At 42.3% G+C, this 17931-nt stretch overlaps 1 protein-coding gene across 1 annotated transcript in view; it reads right to left on the minus strand.

Annotated features, from left to right (window-relative positions):
• RTN1 (reticulon 1) overlaps positions 1–17931 on the minus strand; it is a 598175-nt gene that overhangs the window by 10492 nt on the left and 569752 nt on the right. The window contains exons 5-6 of the mRNA XM_085626098.1: positions 4354–4492; positions 2043–2112 (exon numbers count right to left, since the gene is read on the minus strand). Of these exons, the coding sequence (XP_085482224.1) occupies positions 2043–2112; positions 4354–4492 (209 nt within the window). The remainder of the gene's footprint in view (positions 1–2042; positions 2113–4353; positions 4493–17931) is intronic.

The raw sequence follows: 17931 nt of genomic DNA on the forward strand, positions 1-17931 counted from the left end.
AAGATTCGTCAACCGGCGCCATAGTTATTGGGAATAGAAAAAACACTTTTTGAATAGAAACGAGGTCCTAACCATATATATATGCTTTTTAAAATACATGACAAAATTAAATATAATGTAAAATATATTTTTTAATAATAGTGCTATTTTTGATATATATATTTATACATATCAATAAAATATACACACACATACACACCCATATATGTTTGTGTGTGTATGTTTATGTACGTATATATTTATATATAGTATTAAATGTAACTTACGTTTATTTAATTTACATTGTATTAATGTTATATATCAAAACATGTAAGATTCACTATTTGAAACTACAAATATATATAGGGTTGTGGGCGATGTCACCGTGAGAACATAGCCAAAAGAATTTCATGCAATGTGTAAAACATGAAAACAAGACCTCCAGTCAAACTTCAAGTAAGTAGATTTTATTCTTACGGTAGACAAAGCATAACGCGTTTCCACCCCATGTGGGTCTTAATCATATGCTAAAACGAGGTTTTGTTGCACCTGGGTTTAAATAAGCTAGATCTCGAACATAGAAGATGGACTTTAAGTACAGTGCATATTGTTATGAATGTTTTTTTCACCAAAAAAAGGACCAGGCAACCTTTTCATTGGGGAATACTCTCAATAACCGTTATATATATTAAAAACAATGTTTGTGTATGTTTTTTTAACAATATTAGTGAAAACAATATATTTTTCGATATTTTTGTACTTGTCTTCATAAGTATAGGGAAATTATATATTTGTAATTGATATTTTGACACAATATTTCTGTGGTCAAACGGCAGCACACAGAGGAACCACCTACACTTAAAATGCACCACTTACTTGTCACCAGGGCTGGCTTTAGCACTCGTAATGTCTGCTGCAACAATCTTTTTTTGGTGCCCTCCCCAATGACCTTCTTTCCCTCACTACCACACAGTGACTGTCATCCCTCCATAGCCCCTCTCTGACATACATTTAGTTTTTATAGCCCTTCTCATAGTTCATTCACACTCAGTACTGTGATCTGCATGGTACATGTTCTTTGAAGCAGGCACATTAAACCTCTGTGCTACTTTACGAGGAGTCAAACCTGCCACTTGACAAAACTGCAATCTCTTTTTTCCAGTAGGAATAATAATCACCAGAGTTATCTTGACATTTTTATTATTGCCTGAAAGCTGCTGTGCACACCATGAATTCTTCAGCAGGTGCTTTTAAACCCACAGGGCATACAGCATTAGTAGGCGGACTGCGAACAACCCGGTCGGCGTCTTTTGGAATCATGTCAGCTTGATTTTGGCAAACACGGCCACTGTTTTACCAATCAGAGTGAAATTCCACTTGACTGCGCATGGTTGCTTCTGCTTTCATTACATCATTTCTGGATACATTATGTGCCTATAATTGGAGCAAGCTATAACGTTGCTTAGAAGTCGATGCTCTTTCACTCAATATATGCAAATACTGCCCTGATGAAGCCCTATTCAGGGGGAAACGCGTTGGCTGAATGAGTTGGTTTTATTCCTCAATATTTTGAAAATAAAAAGAAGCAACAAAGACACCGAAGACTCCTGATCTCATTCTGTGGAATCACAAATTGTATAATATTAATCATTACTTTTGGGTTGCCTCTCTGAACTTTGTTTACTTGTGCTTTTAAACCCACAGGCTATTTGTAACCCCAGCCCCCCGTCAGCGGCCAGGAGCAGCTGCACCTGTCACAACGCCCTAAAGCTGGCCCTGCTTTCTACCTGCGTTTTCTTTGGTTCTTATTGTTCACCAACAAGCAACAAAAAAACACAACAAAAAAACAACATCAAAACAAAGCCAATCAATGAACGGTTAGAACATGTAAATTCTAGGAAAATATGGTACATCACACACTGAAAATCATTTAACGAACACTTTTCATTTGGGGGAAGGCAATCCTGTTTTAGGAATTGTTATCAGAAGCAAGCACTCCACAGCTGCTTAGCATGCTCGGCACGCAAAAGGATGACGCATGAGGATCAATACGTGCTATTTACCCATGATCAGCAGCGTCAGCCCATTGAAGAGCGCTCCAACGTAAGTCAGCAGCCACATTAGTACAGCAAACTGAAAATAAAAAGGACATCAGGTTTTACTCCTCTGATTACATCAAGGTTATTTCAACACTAAACATACATACTTGTGAACCAAGGATCTACCAAGATGTTTATGAAGCATTCTACGGGAATGGCCAGACAAACTTCATGCCATATCTTTATGGAGGGTCTGGAAAGCTGGCTAAAGATGTACCTAATTATTGGTGGATTGAATTGCAACCAATCTATCTGTTCATTGTTTTTTATCTATGTTATTGGACAACAAAGCTAATCAAATTTCATTTCAGAGATTAAGGGCCTTATTATGAGGCCGTCCCGTTCTCGCACCACCAAACCCGTGTAGGAACTGCCCGCCAAATCAGGACTTTTCTCCTGGTCTGGCAGACGGTTCTTTGGCATTCACAGGGTGGTGCTCATGAAATGGGCACCTCAATGGGAACATCAAAGGCAGTAACTGAACGGCATAGACTGCTGCAGTCCATGCCGTGCAGGTACTAGTGTGCATGCCCCGTGGGGCACATATCGTGCCCCCATGTGTGCATCCACATGGCATGAGGCACCAGGGGCCACCAGGGGGCCCTTTGTTTCCTCACTGCCAGAGTGAGGGAACTCGTAATATGCTTGGCGGGGCTGCAGCGGCCTTGGCAAGCGTATTGCGGCCTTAGGACCACCGGGGAATGGACGTTCCCTGATGATTGCGGCAGTTGTTGGGAGTCCCAGGGTGGCTCGACCACCCTAGTTGGAATAGGGCGCTTGGGAGACCACCACTGTGAGTTCACGGACGCCAGACTCATAATAAGGCCCTAATGCTCATAGTAATTTATGGAATTTGCTGTCTAAAAGTTTCTTTTGTCCCAATGTTTTTTGGGTGCGCATTTATCTTTATTCACTTTGATTTTAATTATTCCATTCATGTGATTTTGTTCAGTAGCTCTAAATTGCCAGCTGTTGCAGGGGCCTCCAGATTCACAAGTCCCCTACTCTCCCACTGGCAGAACAGAACATGTCACAGTGTGCCTCCACCTACCCAAATGGAGAGAGCTAGTTATGGTAAAAATAGCAACAGCCACAGCATTTAGCCTAGCAAAAAAGGCACAGACGTTGTTCACAACTACTGTAGTGTTACACCGACTTAGACTCAGATTGGTTCAATATCAATGCATTTTTCCAGCCCTAGCAAATGGCATCAGAATACATGCCCTACCATTGGTTAGAAGCCCTAGGAATAGAGAACACTGACATTTACAGCAACAAAAAACGACACCTGCTGAATTCATTGCCTCACATCTTATTTGTTTTCTCGCTAAAGCACTACAAAGCAACCAATGGCATTCAAGACTGCCCATTATGTATAAGATTCCACATGCTATCTTAGACAAAGGATAAATCACATGGACACACAAAGGTAAGGCTGCCATTGTTGTTGTCACTTATTTATGCATGACTTTAGAGACCATCAAGGAACAAAAGGACTCTAAGAATGGAAGGTGTTATCACTAATCTAACGTGTTCTATCACGATTACCTAATTATTAAGGGTTACCATGTTTTACTGTCCTTGCATCTTTTACACATTAGGGGGTCCTATTTATGAGGCTGTTTGCATCGTTCTTGCACCACGCAACACGAGTCAGATTTTTGAAGCCACGGACAGCCACTTTGCATGTCCCTTAGTGGCTACAAAAATCTGGAGTAACGCAATGCAGCACACATCGCTATGTTGTGTTACTCTGCCCTGGGAAGGCACACCATGGGCGTTGCATGTGTGTTCCCATGCAACTCCCAAGAATTTTAATGCATCCCCAGGTTTACAAGAACTTGTAAACCTGGGGATGTGTCAACATCTAACACCTTCCCTGGGGAGGTGTAATGAGGAGAAATATCTCTATTTCTCCTAGTTTCTTCCTCTTTCTATGTGTGCTGCATTCTTCCTACCAGGATACTTTTGTGCAGGAAGGTGTCCCTTCCAACACAAAAACATCCTGCATTCAATGAAGGCACCTTTGCACCATGGTGCAAGGGTGTCTGTGTTGGCACTAGGCAGCCCATTGTGCACCAGCGCATGGGAAAGGACAGGAATGCGCCGTATTCCATTAAATACGGCACATTCCTGCCATTTCTCTGTCAAGTAGTTCACTGCAGCAAGGTGGCTTGCTGCGTTGCACTGCGTTGCACTGCGTTGCACTGCGTCACAAAGCTCATAAATTAGCCCCTAGGTTTGGAACTATCAAAGACGGTTTTAATAAGCATACCTTCAAGGAATCCACCAGGTCCTGCACAAGAAAAAGTCTCCTCAGCTCCTTGACAGTGCTGTTCATGTACAACTGAAGGCAGTCTGTGTATTTTTGAATTTGGTCCTGAGAAAGGGAAACTTCCATTTCCAGGTAAGGTCTGTAAAATGAAACCAAACACAGGGCAAGTTAAAATAAGTAATCTCAGCATTTACCCCTATTCATATTGTCAGTGCCAATCACTGCATTTATGTATTGAATTACTATAAATGCATAAAAATGATTCACAGCAGCCACTTCACTGTGTTTTGAGGTGGTTCAATAACTGCAGTTTGGCTTATGTCAATTAACTGGATTTGACTCAGATTGACCTATGACAAGAAACCGTTCGAAACATATACTGATAGTGCGTAGCAATGTACTTGATTTAGATTGCACCATAACAAAATAGTGGCATAAACTTGTGTATGCTCAAATCTATTTTTGTTTCCCCCTCTTTTTTCATTTTTTTATTGCCACTTTTATTAGTCTCTTTACCATTTGCTCTGGAGTTGTAAGAGATTGGCTGTTGACCACGCCTATTTCTATGCAGGAAGGCGATTGAATGAACAACAAACACATGAAACAAATGTTTATGGAGATTAATGCTGTTACTTCAGTTCTTAATGTTGAGGCTTAATATTTTCCCATTAAATGTGAAGGATTTGAAACACTTGAATAAATATTTAGACTATTGTGGAAAGAGAAAAGGTGACATGGCCCTTTTACAGGAAACTAGAATCTCTATCAGACATGTCTTTCAGGTAAAGAGGGGCTGGATCTGTAATGCTATCAGTAGGGAGGCCGTACACAAAAAGAATGATGTGATTATTTAAGAATAGAAAAAAGGCGAACCTGAAATTATTGAGATGGAAGGAGATGTTGAAGGGAGATGGGCCTGGGAACTCCTTAGCAATGATATTAATGTGCCAACTCAAGACTCCATCTTTTGGGATGAGGTCAGGAAGAAAAGTCGGGCATTCTGGCAGGGGAATCAGAAAATGGTACTTAGTTGCAACTTTAACCTAATTCTAGGCATTATGCTGGATAAGAAAAACATATATAAATCCAAGTCACCAAAGGCATATAGGACTTTACTGGTGAAATGTAAACATTTGAATCTAGTAGACCTGTACAGAATGCTACACCCAACAGATAAGTTTTTTCCCTTTATCGCCTCTTTCCATCAGTCATACTCCTGTGGTGATTACCATGTTATGTGTTGGAGGGCATGATAGAACCTATCTGTATCTGAGATCACTCTAGCATTGGGCTAATTCTTGAAAATCTAGCCCAAAAACTCCAGGCAAATTCATAGACGTTGTATAATGAATTTCTATGAAACACCCAACATGTGGAAAAAAGACATTTGAAAGCATAATAGACTACTTTGAATTCAATAGCAATAGTCCACAGAGCTATTATACTACATGGGATACAACAAAAGCTACAATTCGGGGTAATTGCATTTGTATAGCTGCAGTTAAGAATAAAACTCCTAATGCACCCCTCTTAAGAAGACATCAAGAAACTTGAGTTTTCACAATTATGTCAAATGGCTGTGAACTATAGCCTAAACTGTGATTGCTTAAACATTTATATACTAAGATACTGTCTTGTAATGCGGGTCTACTAATTAAAAATGACAAAGTGGTGCTAACAAGACAGTAAGGATTCTAGCAAATTATTTGAAGGAACAGAGGTCATTTTATACATACTGTGGAACTTAAAGATAAAAGAAATTAAATAGTCACACGAAATAACAAAATCATTCAGGCCTTAAAAATGCCTATGAGGATCTCTATACCCATTAGGAAGAAATAGATCAAGATAAGACTGACCGATTTCTAACAGGAGTTCATTTGACCAAACTTAGTGATGAAGATATTACTACTATTGAATCTCCAATGGCAGTGAGTGAGATTCAAAAGACCACAACCCACACCAGTAGAAAGCATCCCTAAACCAGAGGATCTACTCAATCATATTTGTGGGGGTCTTCAATCACACTCTATACAAACACTTGGAAAAATTATTTGCAATATTTGGGGAAAATGGTAAGGTCTTATGGACAACAGCTGAGGCTTTGATTATTTTATTCCCAAAAGAAAATACGGAACCTACTGATGCAGCTAGTTACCATCCTATTTCACTGCGTACTTCTGACTGAAAAATCTTCACCAAGATTCTTACGCTTAGATTGTAAAAAGCTGATGAAAAACGTACACACCCTTCACAAAATGAATTTGTTAAGATCCGTTTGTCTAGTGATCAAAACAGACTTCAGGGGCATGTTCTATCAGTTGCTTGATCCCTTGCAACCTCTGTGGCGATAACAACACACAATTCAAAAAAGCCCTTTGACATGGTATCATGGAGAGTTTTTAGATTATTCTTAGTTAATGGCAAATTCAGTTTTATCTTCAAGGTGATGACTCTGTAATATAACCCTAATGCTGCAATTAAATCTAGTCGCGGTGTATCAGAGTACTTTTGATTAGGTTAAGGAACTAGACAAGTAGTCTGTTCATACTATCCATTTAGCCCTTGTTAAGTTCTGTAATGTAAAGTAGCATCTTCTATGGTGCTCCGATTACACTGATACGAACTTGCAGCATATGCAGACAATATCATATTGTTTGTTTCAGAGGTTGAATCCTCGATCCCATGCATTTTACATGTCATCCAACAATACTTCTACGCCTCAGGATATACCTTAAATAAAACTAAATTGGAATGTATGCTAATCAATGTACATTGTTAAAAATCAATGAATGATCAATCCTCCTTAAAATGGATACCAGTCCCATTTCATACCTTGGCATATTTAACAGACACGCTAACAAGATTAAATAATTAAGAAATTACCATTAAAAGGATAAAATATTTAACTGTAAAATGTCACCCAAATACACAGCCTGGTGAGGCAGAGTCAAATGAGTTAAGATGACGATAATGGCAATCATAAACTTCTTGGGCAATATGATCATCCTTTGCTCGTCCAAAGCTTTTTTCATTGACATTGATATTGTCGTTTATATGGTCCAATATGAAATAAAGTTTTGCTCTAAAAAGCTTAGGCTACAAAATATAAAGGAGTGGGTTCTGACTGGCAGGTTTTGATAGATAACAGAAGACTTTCTTATTAGGCAATTCAGCAAGATGCTCCACATGATAAACTCCACTGAATGGGAACCAATGTGGTTGGGAATAGAGAGGGATATGTAAGGTACAGTAACAATTTTGTCTGTGCTGGTTCATGATCATTCACTAAAATATTCAAATTCACAGATTCTAGCAGATACAGCAAGACAGCTACAAACTCTAACCTCCACCTTATTATATATCCTTTTGAGGATAATAATTTTATTAAAGTGTACAAATCAGTTTTGAATGTACAATGCTGGCCAGAGGTTGGTATAATTCAGATGAAAGACATAATGCCAGAGAGACAATCCTTATTTTTTGCACAACTACAACCAATGTTGGGGTAATCTAATACTGAATGTTATGCATTTCTGAAACTAACGAAAGCTATACCAAGATTAAAACTAACTCACTCTCTTCCAGCAATATATTCATATTTCAACACAATTCAAGGGCAATGCCATCTAGCCTCTCATATATACAAAGATTTGGAGAAACAACAAAATGTATGAATCGAGTTCAGATAAGGAAGAAATGGGAGGTAGAGTTGGGAGTGCGGACAGATTAGAGAATCGCGGCACACACTTGGCAGGAAGTTGTTCAACCTATAACCAAAGCAAAAAAGTCTAGTAGGTTCACTCAACACAGATTCTTTCTTACTAACAAATGCCTCTGAGCATCCTGTGAACTGTTCTAGGGTGGTTTGATAGATTTGGATGTGTGAGGGCATTGTAGAAAGCCTCAGGTTACCTTGATCGAATGTAAGTCTCTCTAGAACTATTCATCTCAATTCATGGATTAAATAAACTGCATATTTGGTATTTATTTGACTGTTTGACAGTTTTGGTGCTGTTAGGGTATATTTACTGATCTCACTCCCTTAGAAAGGGGTAAAAATAACGCGATGGTTGGAGCTGCAAATTTTGATTGCTGTGATGTGCTACAGGAAAATGAGCTTGATATCACAACTTCTAAACCTTATACAAGGATACTGCTTTTGGTGAGATGTGTGTGGTATTATTGATCCTAATATATATATCGAGTAATTTCAATAAAACATTTGAACAGAAAAAAGCTCACAATGGACAATGACAGTACAGTAGTACTACCTGTGAAACAAGTGTGCTAATTGAACTATAGTAATCCAATCTAATTATTTCAGATTGGGCAACAGTATTGCTATTAATATATTTCTCTTAATTACTAAACCATAAGACTGACAATAATCACACGTAGCACATCATAAAACGTACACTCATTGTATATAAACAATGTCTCAAAATGTAATTTAAAAAAGATACAAGTATACATTGATTGAGTTGTATCTCTATACATTATCTACAATAATTTCAAGTGATTTATCGATTTCTATCTAGCTTCAAAACTCCGATCTTTGAATTGTAGGAGCCAAGGACTTCCTCAGTAAAACAATACAATAGTATTGATTGAGGTTGGACAATGGCAATGCAATAGTGTTAACTGACATTGAATCATGCACTGATGTAAGCTCAGACTGAGGCCTAATGGTAGTTCAAATGGAGCCCCAGCAATACAATGTCAGTAGCTGAGATTCTCCATGATAATGTTCTGACAGTGGATCATGACACAACACTTTGGCACTAGGCTAGTTTTAGTTTCATTTGGGCCATCAATATACACTTCTGAATAACACTCAGTACTTAGGCCACATCTTCATTATTTGTCAACATTTCAGCAGTGCTCTGACAATCAGTGCATCCTGCAATTCATTTTCAAATTTGTTTTTTCATTTTCTAATTTGTGCTCCTTTTATATTAGGTGTGTGTTGCAATGTGCTTGATGTTCTCTGATAATTGGCACACTGCACAACTGCAATGGCCACCTCAAAGGATCCCACAGTACTCCTACCTCCTCGTAGATAGTCATGAACTTTGCAACTTGTGAAAATCTGCAATCTACGGCGATCTTTATCCAGGTCCTCCTTACAGACAACAGGTACACGGAGTAACAAAGAACTTTCTACAAGTTATTCACGGCGCTGTTCAAATCAATCCACTGGCAAGCTACTCTAATCTTTAATAAGCCATCACGAACAACCTCAGCTGCCACAAGACTGTCTTATGCCATAAGGTCTTATATACCCTACATATTCCAGGCCATGCTCTGATTCAGGTCATAATATAGTTGACACATTCTGCTGGAATGTCTTTCTTTCCAACACAGAGTACCCATCTTCTGAAATCCCTCAAACATCTGAATGCGGTACGGGTTCCTGCACTTCTCATTAATCTGCCCCTGTAGGTAACTAAGCAAATCTGAGAATATGATGAAGCACACACTATTAACCATCAGCACCAAAATAAGGTTTAAACCTTGTATGTGGTATGGAGTGTTGGAATGTATACTATCAGACATCCAAATGTACCGCTTTGGAGTTTTGGTCAACAAATATCCTTCAGCCTCAATAGTATGTAACCTGCCAGCCGCGTAAGGTACAGTGGAGCATATTTACTAACTTTTCATGTAATATAGCGCAGCAACCAAAGTTTCTGTACGGAGCTGCGTGAACGTGAGAAAGCAGAACGCGCCATTCTCTTTCCCTACACTAGTGCACTTTAGGCTACTATGTGCCAACACAAACACTCTAGCATTATGGTGTCAAGCATAGGTATCGTACCGGAACGCCCATTGTACTGGAAACCCTATCTTTGTGTGCTGCATTCTGCAGCTCACATAGAAGTAGCAAATTGCCATTATTTAATGATTGTTTATGTGCAGGAAGGGACACCTTCTTGCACATAAACAATCATTCATGGCATTTTGCTCTTTCAATGTGTGCTGCAGAATTCTGCAAAAATGAGGAGAAATAAAAGTATTTCTCCTTGTTTCGCCATTCTAACGCCTGCTGTTGCATGGCGTTAGTTTTTGGCGCTGCCTTAGATTTACACATCCTTGTAAATCTGGGGCATAGTCAAAAAGCAATGGGTGTAGCGGTGGAACGCCCACTGCAACACCCATTACATGCCCCTTTCACGCAGATACCTGCGTGAAAGGGTACCATATTTACAAAGCAGCGTTAAGCCACAAAAAGTGGCTTAATGCCACTTTGTAAATATGGAGCTGGGCATTGCGCCACAGAAACGCTGTTAAAAGTGACGTTCTGTGGCGCAATGCCCTCGTAAATATGCCCCATAGTTTTTGTACTGGAAGGAGATCTTTCCAGTACAAACATTATGCTTTAATACTTTTCCCACTTCGTACGCTTGCTGTCCATTGCAGCACACAAGCAAAGGTAGAAAAATGTGGAGAGTTTTTATACTTGTTTGACAGTTCACCTATCCTAGGTAGGTATATGTTTTTGGTTCAAATCCCTTTTACCAATGTGAGTAGATAGAGATTTGTGTCAAAACTATGGGAGGTGCAAATGGAACGCCCATGTACCACTAATGCTACTCTCCCCTGACACAAAGTAGTGCATAACTCTACTTTGGGGACCTTTCCAACGCAAATTCTGATTTTCATTGAAATGTAAACACCACCACAACACTTTGCGTGGGTCTGCATTACAAAAGTGATTCAATCCTGGCGCAAAGTGTTAGTAAAGACTGACCAGTTTGTCACATTACATTATACCTGAAGCACTTTTTTCACACTTTCCCACAGCAGCTAGAGGCTCTGCTTGTTGGGGAACCTTGAGTTTGGGGCACATGGATTGGCCTCACAGAGCCAGGGTCACAAAATCTTTTATCAGTAAAGGCAAAGGGATTCTTTGAACCACTAGTCCATTAAACACCAGTTTGACACCCTGTTTCATGTTTCCAACAGGTGGAAGAACTAAGGGGCTGATTTAGAGTTTGGTGGAGAGGATACAGCCTCTCTGCCAAACCGAGGGGTTTATTTACAAGCCCTGTGCGCAGCCGGAACGTCACTTTTTGTGATGATCAGGTGGCACACAGGGCTTACCCATTTCTACAAAGCCACGTAAAGCCACCCTGCGTGGCTTTTCATGGCCTAGTACATATGGATTGAGGCAAAGCAGCGCAAGTTGCTGTGTTGCCTCACACTACGATGGGGAGGCGTACCATAGGCTTTACTGTGGGTGTTCCCACATAACACCCATGGCATTAGACACATTCCCAGATTTACAACAAGCTGTAAACCTGGGAATGCGTCAAAAGCCTACGCCTCTGTAGCACACAGAAAGAGGAAATCGATACACCTTCCTGCGCAACAAAAACATCCCTACAATGCAGGCACCCTTGCACGATGGTGCAAGGGTGCCTGTGTTGGTGTATGGCAGTCAATTAAGCACCAATGCAGGGAAAGAGGACAGAAATGCACTATATCTCATAGATATGGTGCATTCCTGCCCTTTTCTTTTGCCGTAGGACAGCGCAGCAGGAAAGCTTGTGGCACTGCCATACAGCATAATATTGTAAATGAGGCCCTGCAGGTCTACCCTGCAGGTCTACCCCTCTGATTTACAGTCAGGCAGACCTTTAGTAGGTTACCAATGGAGACTACTCCAGCTCCATAACTGACAAACTCCTCCAATGGCCTGACGGAGTAATGGGCTTTCGGAGGGTTGGCCATTCAACCGCTCACCCGATTTACAGTAAATGGTGGAATGGCCAGTTTTTACTCTCCCTTACCGCCAAGAAAAGCGTTGATGTAAGGGACAGTAAAAAATGTTTATATGACCCCCACACCATGGGCGAAAACTCCTAACAGCAGTTTTTACCCTCCCTTAACACCATGAAAAATGTGGACATAAGGGACAGTAAAAAATAATTTTAATGATTCCCACACCATAGGTGAAAACCCCCATGGTGTGGAAAGGGGGGTGTCATTGATTTCTGCTTTTCAAAAACAAAATACTGCTTTGGAATTTTCTTTTGAAGATACAAATACTTGTTAAAGGCTTGTCGGAGGTCATCATGTTTGATGGGGCTGTCCATCAAACATTTAATTCCTTGGCTGGAACTGCCATATATCTGGGCCATAAAGTACATGTGCAAGTTAACCAGATAGAAGTGACCAACATTAGGGGGACAAACACTAGATAGAGTGCCAACCGAGAATAAAGATCCACAAGGTCAGATGTTTAATTCAGTTTCAGCTAAACAGACAAGACGGCTCCAAGAAAATTTTTACTGTGTACAGGCAACTGGGCTCTTAGCAAGGTTCCCTCTAATGTGGTGTTATAAAAGTGCACCTCAAACCCTACTTTATGGGATTTCATGTCTGATGGTATTCAATGGTACTTTCCGTAAAATGGAGCCAATCTCTGGCTTTTCCTACACTTGCAGTTAAGGTAATTCCGGCAAAATTTGCCTTATAAAAGTTTTATGTCCCATTCCTACCCCAGAATGCTATTATTGTCAATCATTGCTCCTAATCAGAAGAAAAGTGGAATAACTTAAACCCATGTGCAGCAGTGTAGGTAGACTTCACACAGAGTTGCCTCCAGTGAGCCTTGTGGCTGTTGAGAGAATCTTTGCTAGAAAAATCGTATTCACATCACGACACAAAAGCTTCACTTAACACTGTTCTGCGAACGACACACACTGCTCATTCTTCGGAATCTCAAGAGTGGATGTAGCCTGGCTAAAAGCAAAACATATTACTAGAATACACAGAAATAAAAGCTGATCTGATAGAGACTTCTAGCCACAGATTCTTAACCTTAGGATATTCCCCAGGCGTCAGGCTGAATCTGGAAGATTTTCGAGAAGCACTCCAGTGCTCCAGTAGATGCGTTATTGGCTCCACATTAGCATCGTCCGCACTGGAAGTGACGTCCAAGGTACCTATATAAGTGCCACCCTGGTGTCGGAGTCAGTTCTTTCCTTTCCGCGTCAGATAGCGCTGATCTGGTCTGAGCTACCCCTCAGTCACTTTTTGACTGGCTTTTTTTGATGTTTTGTCAAATTTGTTTTTAAATAAAATATTTTCCTGGTGTGAGGTTCGTCACCCAAGAAACTGACTGGTTTCAAATCATGTGGGGCATGTCACAGGCATATGTCGGTGACAGACTCCCACTTGGTGTGTTTATGGTGCTTGGAGCGAGACTACAACTCCAAGAGCTGCAAGGATTGCTGTGCCATGCACCTGAAGGCAGTGAGGGAGCGCTCCCTCAAGCTTCTTGCCGTCCGATGTCAGTTGACTCTGAGATGCTCAAGTTCCCAATTGCTCGTAAGGTTCTGGAACCGTTCACAAAGCCCGTCCCAATAGTCGTCATCTCACACCAGATCGTCGGTTAAGTCCCAAAAGCATAACAAATCCCAGGGGCAGAAGAGGTCCTCGACTTCGCCGCATCTGTCAAAGTATTCTGACGAGAGTTGGCAGAAACTGACGAGGTCTGATCTGCACTTCGCTGATTTTCCCAGAGCCGAGCGACCACCCCCAATTAAAGGAGTTCTATGAGACCAAGCGCCTCACATTAGGGCGGCCTGGCCCTTCTGGAGTTGCTTTGGGTCCCACGTGCACAGGAGGGGCCCCTACTGAATCCACGCCAGCGGGTTAAACCTTGGCACTAGTTAGACCCTATAAATCCTATGCGGCATCAGGAGCAGAGCCAACATCGAGACAGAGACCTTCCTGGGCGCCCACCCCAGTGTCAATGCCCCTGGCAGCACCATCCCCAGCGTTATTCCCGGCTCCAACATGGAGCTGGATAGGTGCTGTCCGATGCCAACCGGGCCCAAGCTTCCAGGAGAAGAGACAGTGTCTTATTTGTTTTATAGGGCTGGGGGGGTGGATTGGAAGGGGTCTACGGACCCTTATGATTGCCAACCCCCAATGAGGAACAGGACAACTGGTACGAGGAACTGGCGAAGGTCAGTGGGTTAGACACCTCACCAGCTACTTGTCTGGTCTCTCCTCCTACCGTCGCTATGGAGGAGGAAGTCTTTTTTGCAATGGTGGTGGGCAGGGCGGCTAAGGTCTTGGACCTTCATTTGCCCATAGTGGCAGTTAAGGCAAACGTCTTGAGGGAGATGCTTCAGCTGGAAGTCAGCCCTTCTGAACTGCTACCTCCTTTGCATGAAGCCCTTACAGACATCGTACTCTGGACCTGGTCCAAGCCCTGCACGGGGGCTCCTATTGTACTACGACTGCCTTCCGCCATCGCCCCCTCATGGGGATCCCAGTTTCCTTACCCAGCACCCCACTCTGAAGAGCTTGGTAATCCAAGCCTCCACATCCAGAATCACCCCTGGCGTGTTCCGTACCACTCCACTGCATTGAGAATCCAAGAGGCTGTATACCTTTGGTAAGAGAGTGTTCTCTACTGCCAGCCTAGCACTGCGGTCGCTAAACACTGCATGCCTATTGGGCCGTTACTACCATACAATATGGGTATCTGTTGCGCAAGTGCTGCCTATGGTCTCAGAGGAGGCCCGAGCCATGCTCACCCAGGCTATTACTGATGGGAGAGAAGCAGGTAAGTTCATCATAAGGTGTGGGCTTGACACAACCGACTCGCTGGGCAGAGCAGTCTCATCGTTGGTGGCCTTGCAGTGCCACGCCTGGCTGAGAACGATGAGCTTTTCAGGGGATGTCTAGGCTTCTCTCATGGACATGCCCGTTGATGGTTCTCGCCTTTTATGGAGGGAAGGCGGACTCAGCACTGAAGTGCTTTAAGGACAGCAGAGCTACGGCCAGGTCCTTGGGCTTGTCTTTGGCCCATCTTCACCTCCAATCCACCTTCTGCCTCTCTGTGGCCATTGAATCACGTCCATACCCTCCTAGCCATCATGGACAAAAGGCTTCCCAGCCTTTTCACGGCTGAGGACGCAGGTCCCAGGAACCACGTGGGACACGTAGCCAGCAGTCAGGCCAGTCCACCACCTCCGGCAGCAACTGCCTCCAAGCCTCTTTAGTTTGCCCTTCGACCATTGTGGGTGCCCAGCGGGAGGCAGGATACGCCATCAACTGCCCCACTGGCGGCCAGTGGCATCAGGCTGCTGTGTCCTACAGATTGTCCAAAGGGGCTACTCCCTCCCCTTTGTGATTACCCCACCACCCATGCCTCCCACTTATGATTGGCTGATGGAGAACCATCTCTGCTTGCTCCATCAGGAAGTGCAGGCTTTTTTAGCCAAGGAAGCCATATAGTGGGTGCCTGCATCAGAAGTACGCTGTGTTAGTAATTGCAGCGACTTTCTGGGGCCAAAGAAGGACAGAGGACTTTGTCCTATCCTAGACCTGCGCCGTCCCAACCTCTGCCTGAAAAATGAGAATTTCAAAATACTGACGCTCGCCCAAGTCCTGTCTATCCTAGACCCTGGAGCCTGGAGGGTAGCATAGGACTTGCAGGACATCGGGTTCACGGTGGGCGAAGAACACTTTCAGTTTGCTGTGCTCTCCTTCGGCCATAACAGCGCCCCTTTTGTGTTCACGAAAGTGATGGCAGTGGTTGGGGGTTCTAGTCTTCTCCTGTCTCGACGATTGGCTGTTGAAGGTGAGTTCACCCCAGGCAGGCGTCTGCCAACTACTGACTATTACGAACCTCCTGTACTCACTGGGGTTCAATATCAACATGACGAAGTCACATCTGACTCCCTCTCAGATGCTCCCTTTCATCTGAGCCGCTCTGGACACAGTGCAGTTTCAGGCATATCCTCTCGAACAGCGAGTCCAGGATAATCAGACTATGATTCCAATGTTTCAGCCTTTATCCTGGATTTCGGAGAGACTGACTCTGAGGCTGTTGGGCCTCATGGCCTCCTGCATCCTGCTTGTTACTCATGCCCGTTAGCATATATGGGCTCTGCAGTGGAACCTTAAGTCCCAGTGGATACAGCATCAAGGAAATCTCTACAACTTGGTCTAGATCTCGGAGGGAACTGCAGAATGTTGGCAGTGGTGGCTAACAAACCATGATTGGGTCTGTGGCAGGCCCCTTTCCCAACTAGAGCTGACTTTAGTGACAGATGCATCACTCCTGTGCTGGCACGACAATCTGGGAGAGGTAGAGATCAAAGGACTCTGATCTCTGGTGGAGTCCACGCTCCAAGCTAGAGCAGAATTTTCTGTTTGAAAATTAATCGGGTTTTAAGCTCTGGCTTGTCTATTTGTCATAATTTAATCTATTAATTATTAATTATTAATTATTTGTTTTGTGTGAGTGTTTTATACTGATCAACATGTGTGTTTTAACAAGAGAGAATTACACGTGGGAACGCGTATGTGTGCTAACTAATAATAACGTGCATGTTTACATGTTTAAATGTTGCTGAGTGCTGTTTATTTTAAAGCACGAAATGCTTTCGAATTAATGCTTTTCTGTGTTGCAAGAGGCTAGATAATTACAGACACATAAGGGTATTAGTGGGGTTAACACTGTTTAATCACTATGCTGTGGTAACGTTGTTTTTGTCTCTTTCAATTAAGATGGTCTGTTGTGGCCTATTGTGGCCTAACCAAATATGGCCGCCGTTTGCAGCCTAGTTTCGAGTGAGAGTTTGTGATGGAAAAGGCCTTGCTGAATATGGATGCGAGTCATCTGTCCACAGTCCTTGCCTGGTTAAAACTTTCCGTGAGGACAGCAGCAGATCTGGGCAAGTCTCCAGATGCATTGAGACAGCCTTGGCAGCCTTGGAAAACAAAGGAGCTTTAAAGAAAGACTCTGAACTCTGAGCTCACCAGAGGAAATGTGTGGAAGTTGAGAAGATACATTTAATATTTAGTTCCTGTTCTGTCTTTTTATTTTTGTGATTTTTTCTGAGCGGAGATTTTTCCAAATGTAGCGATGCTACATCCTTTCCTTCTCGCTTTGCTCGGAGGTTTAGCGGACGCAATGAATACTTTTTGTTTCTTTCCTTTGTTCGAAATGCTATAAAAATTGTTAGCCTAGAGAGGGTTTTTGCCACTTCGCCACTTTGCCATTTTCTTCCCAAACCTGCGTTGGTGAGGATCTACGCTGTGAGGACGGCGACTCGAGAGACTTTTACTGAGAGACCTGTCCTGACCCATTCTGACATTTAGCTAGAATAGGTAACTATGAGAATGATGATTTATTCTGATTTACTTTCTTTGACTAATTTTAGATAAAGTACCATACTTTTGAATACGGTGTTGGTTATTATTTCTTGTCAATTATTGAGTACTCTATTTTGATTATTGTTGTATAGATTGTTTAGATTATGTTTCCGGACAGTCACAATAACCAGGTCTTATCGACCTCGATATAGATGTGGGGTGTTTAGGAGTTTTCTTTCCACAGGTTCAGTGCTGGTAGAGTATTTGAGCGTATGTTAGTGAAATGGGCCCTAGTGTGTGATGAGTGTATGTGCCTGTAACTGTGAAATTACTCTATCCGTGGAAGTAAGGATATTATATACACCCTGATCTCTATCAATTTCCTGGTAGCAGAGGATGGTTATTGATGATTGTCTTGATCTGATTAGATTGCTTGTACATTAGCTTATT

The sequence above is a fragment of the Triturus cristatus genome, chromosome 9, assembly GCF_964204655.1.
Source record: "Triturus cristatus chromosome 9, aTriCri1.1, whole genome shotgun sequence".
In the NCBI taxonomy this organism is placed as follows: Eukaryota; Metazoa; Chordata; class Amphibia; order Caudata; family Salamandridae; genus Triturus; species Triturus cristatus.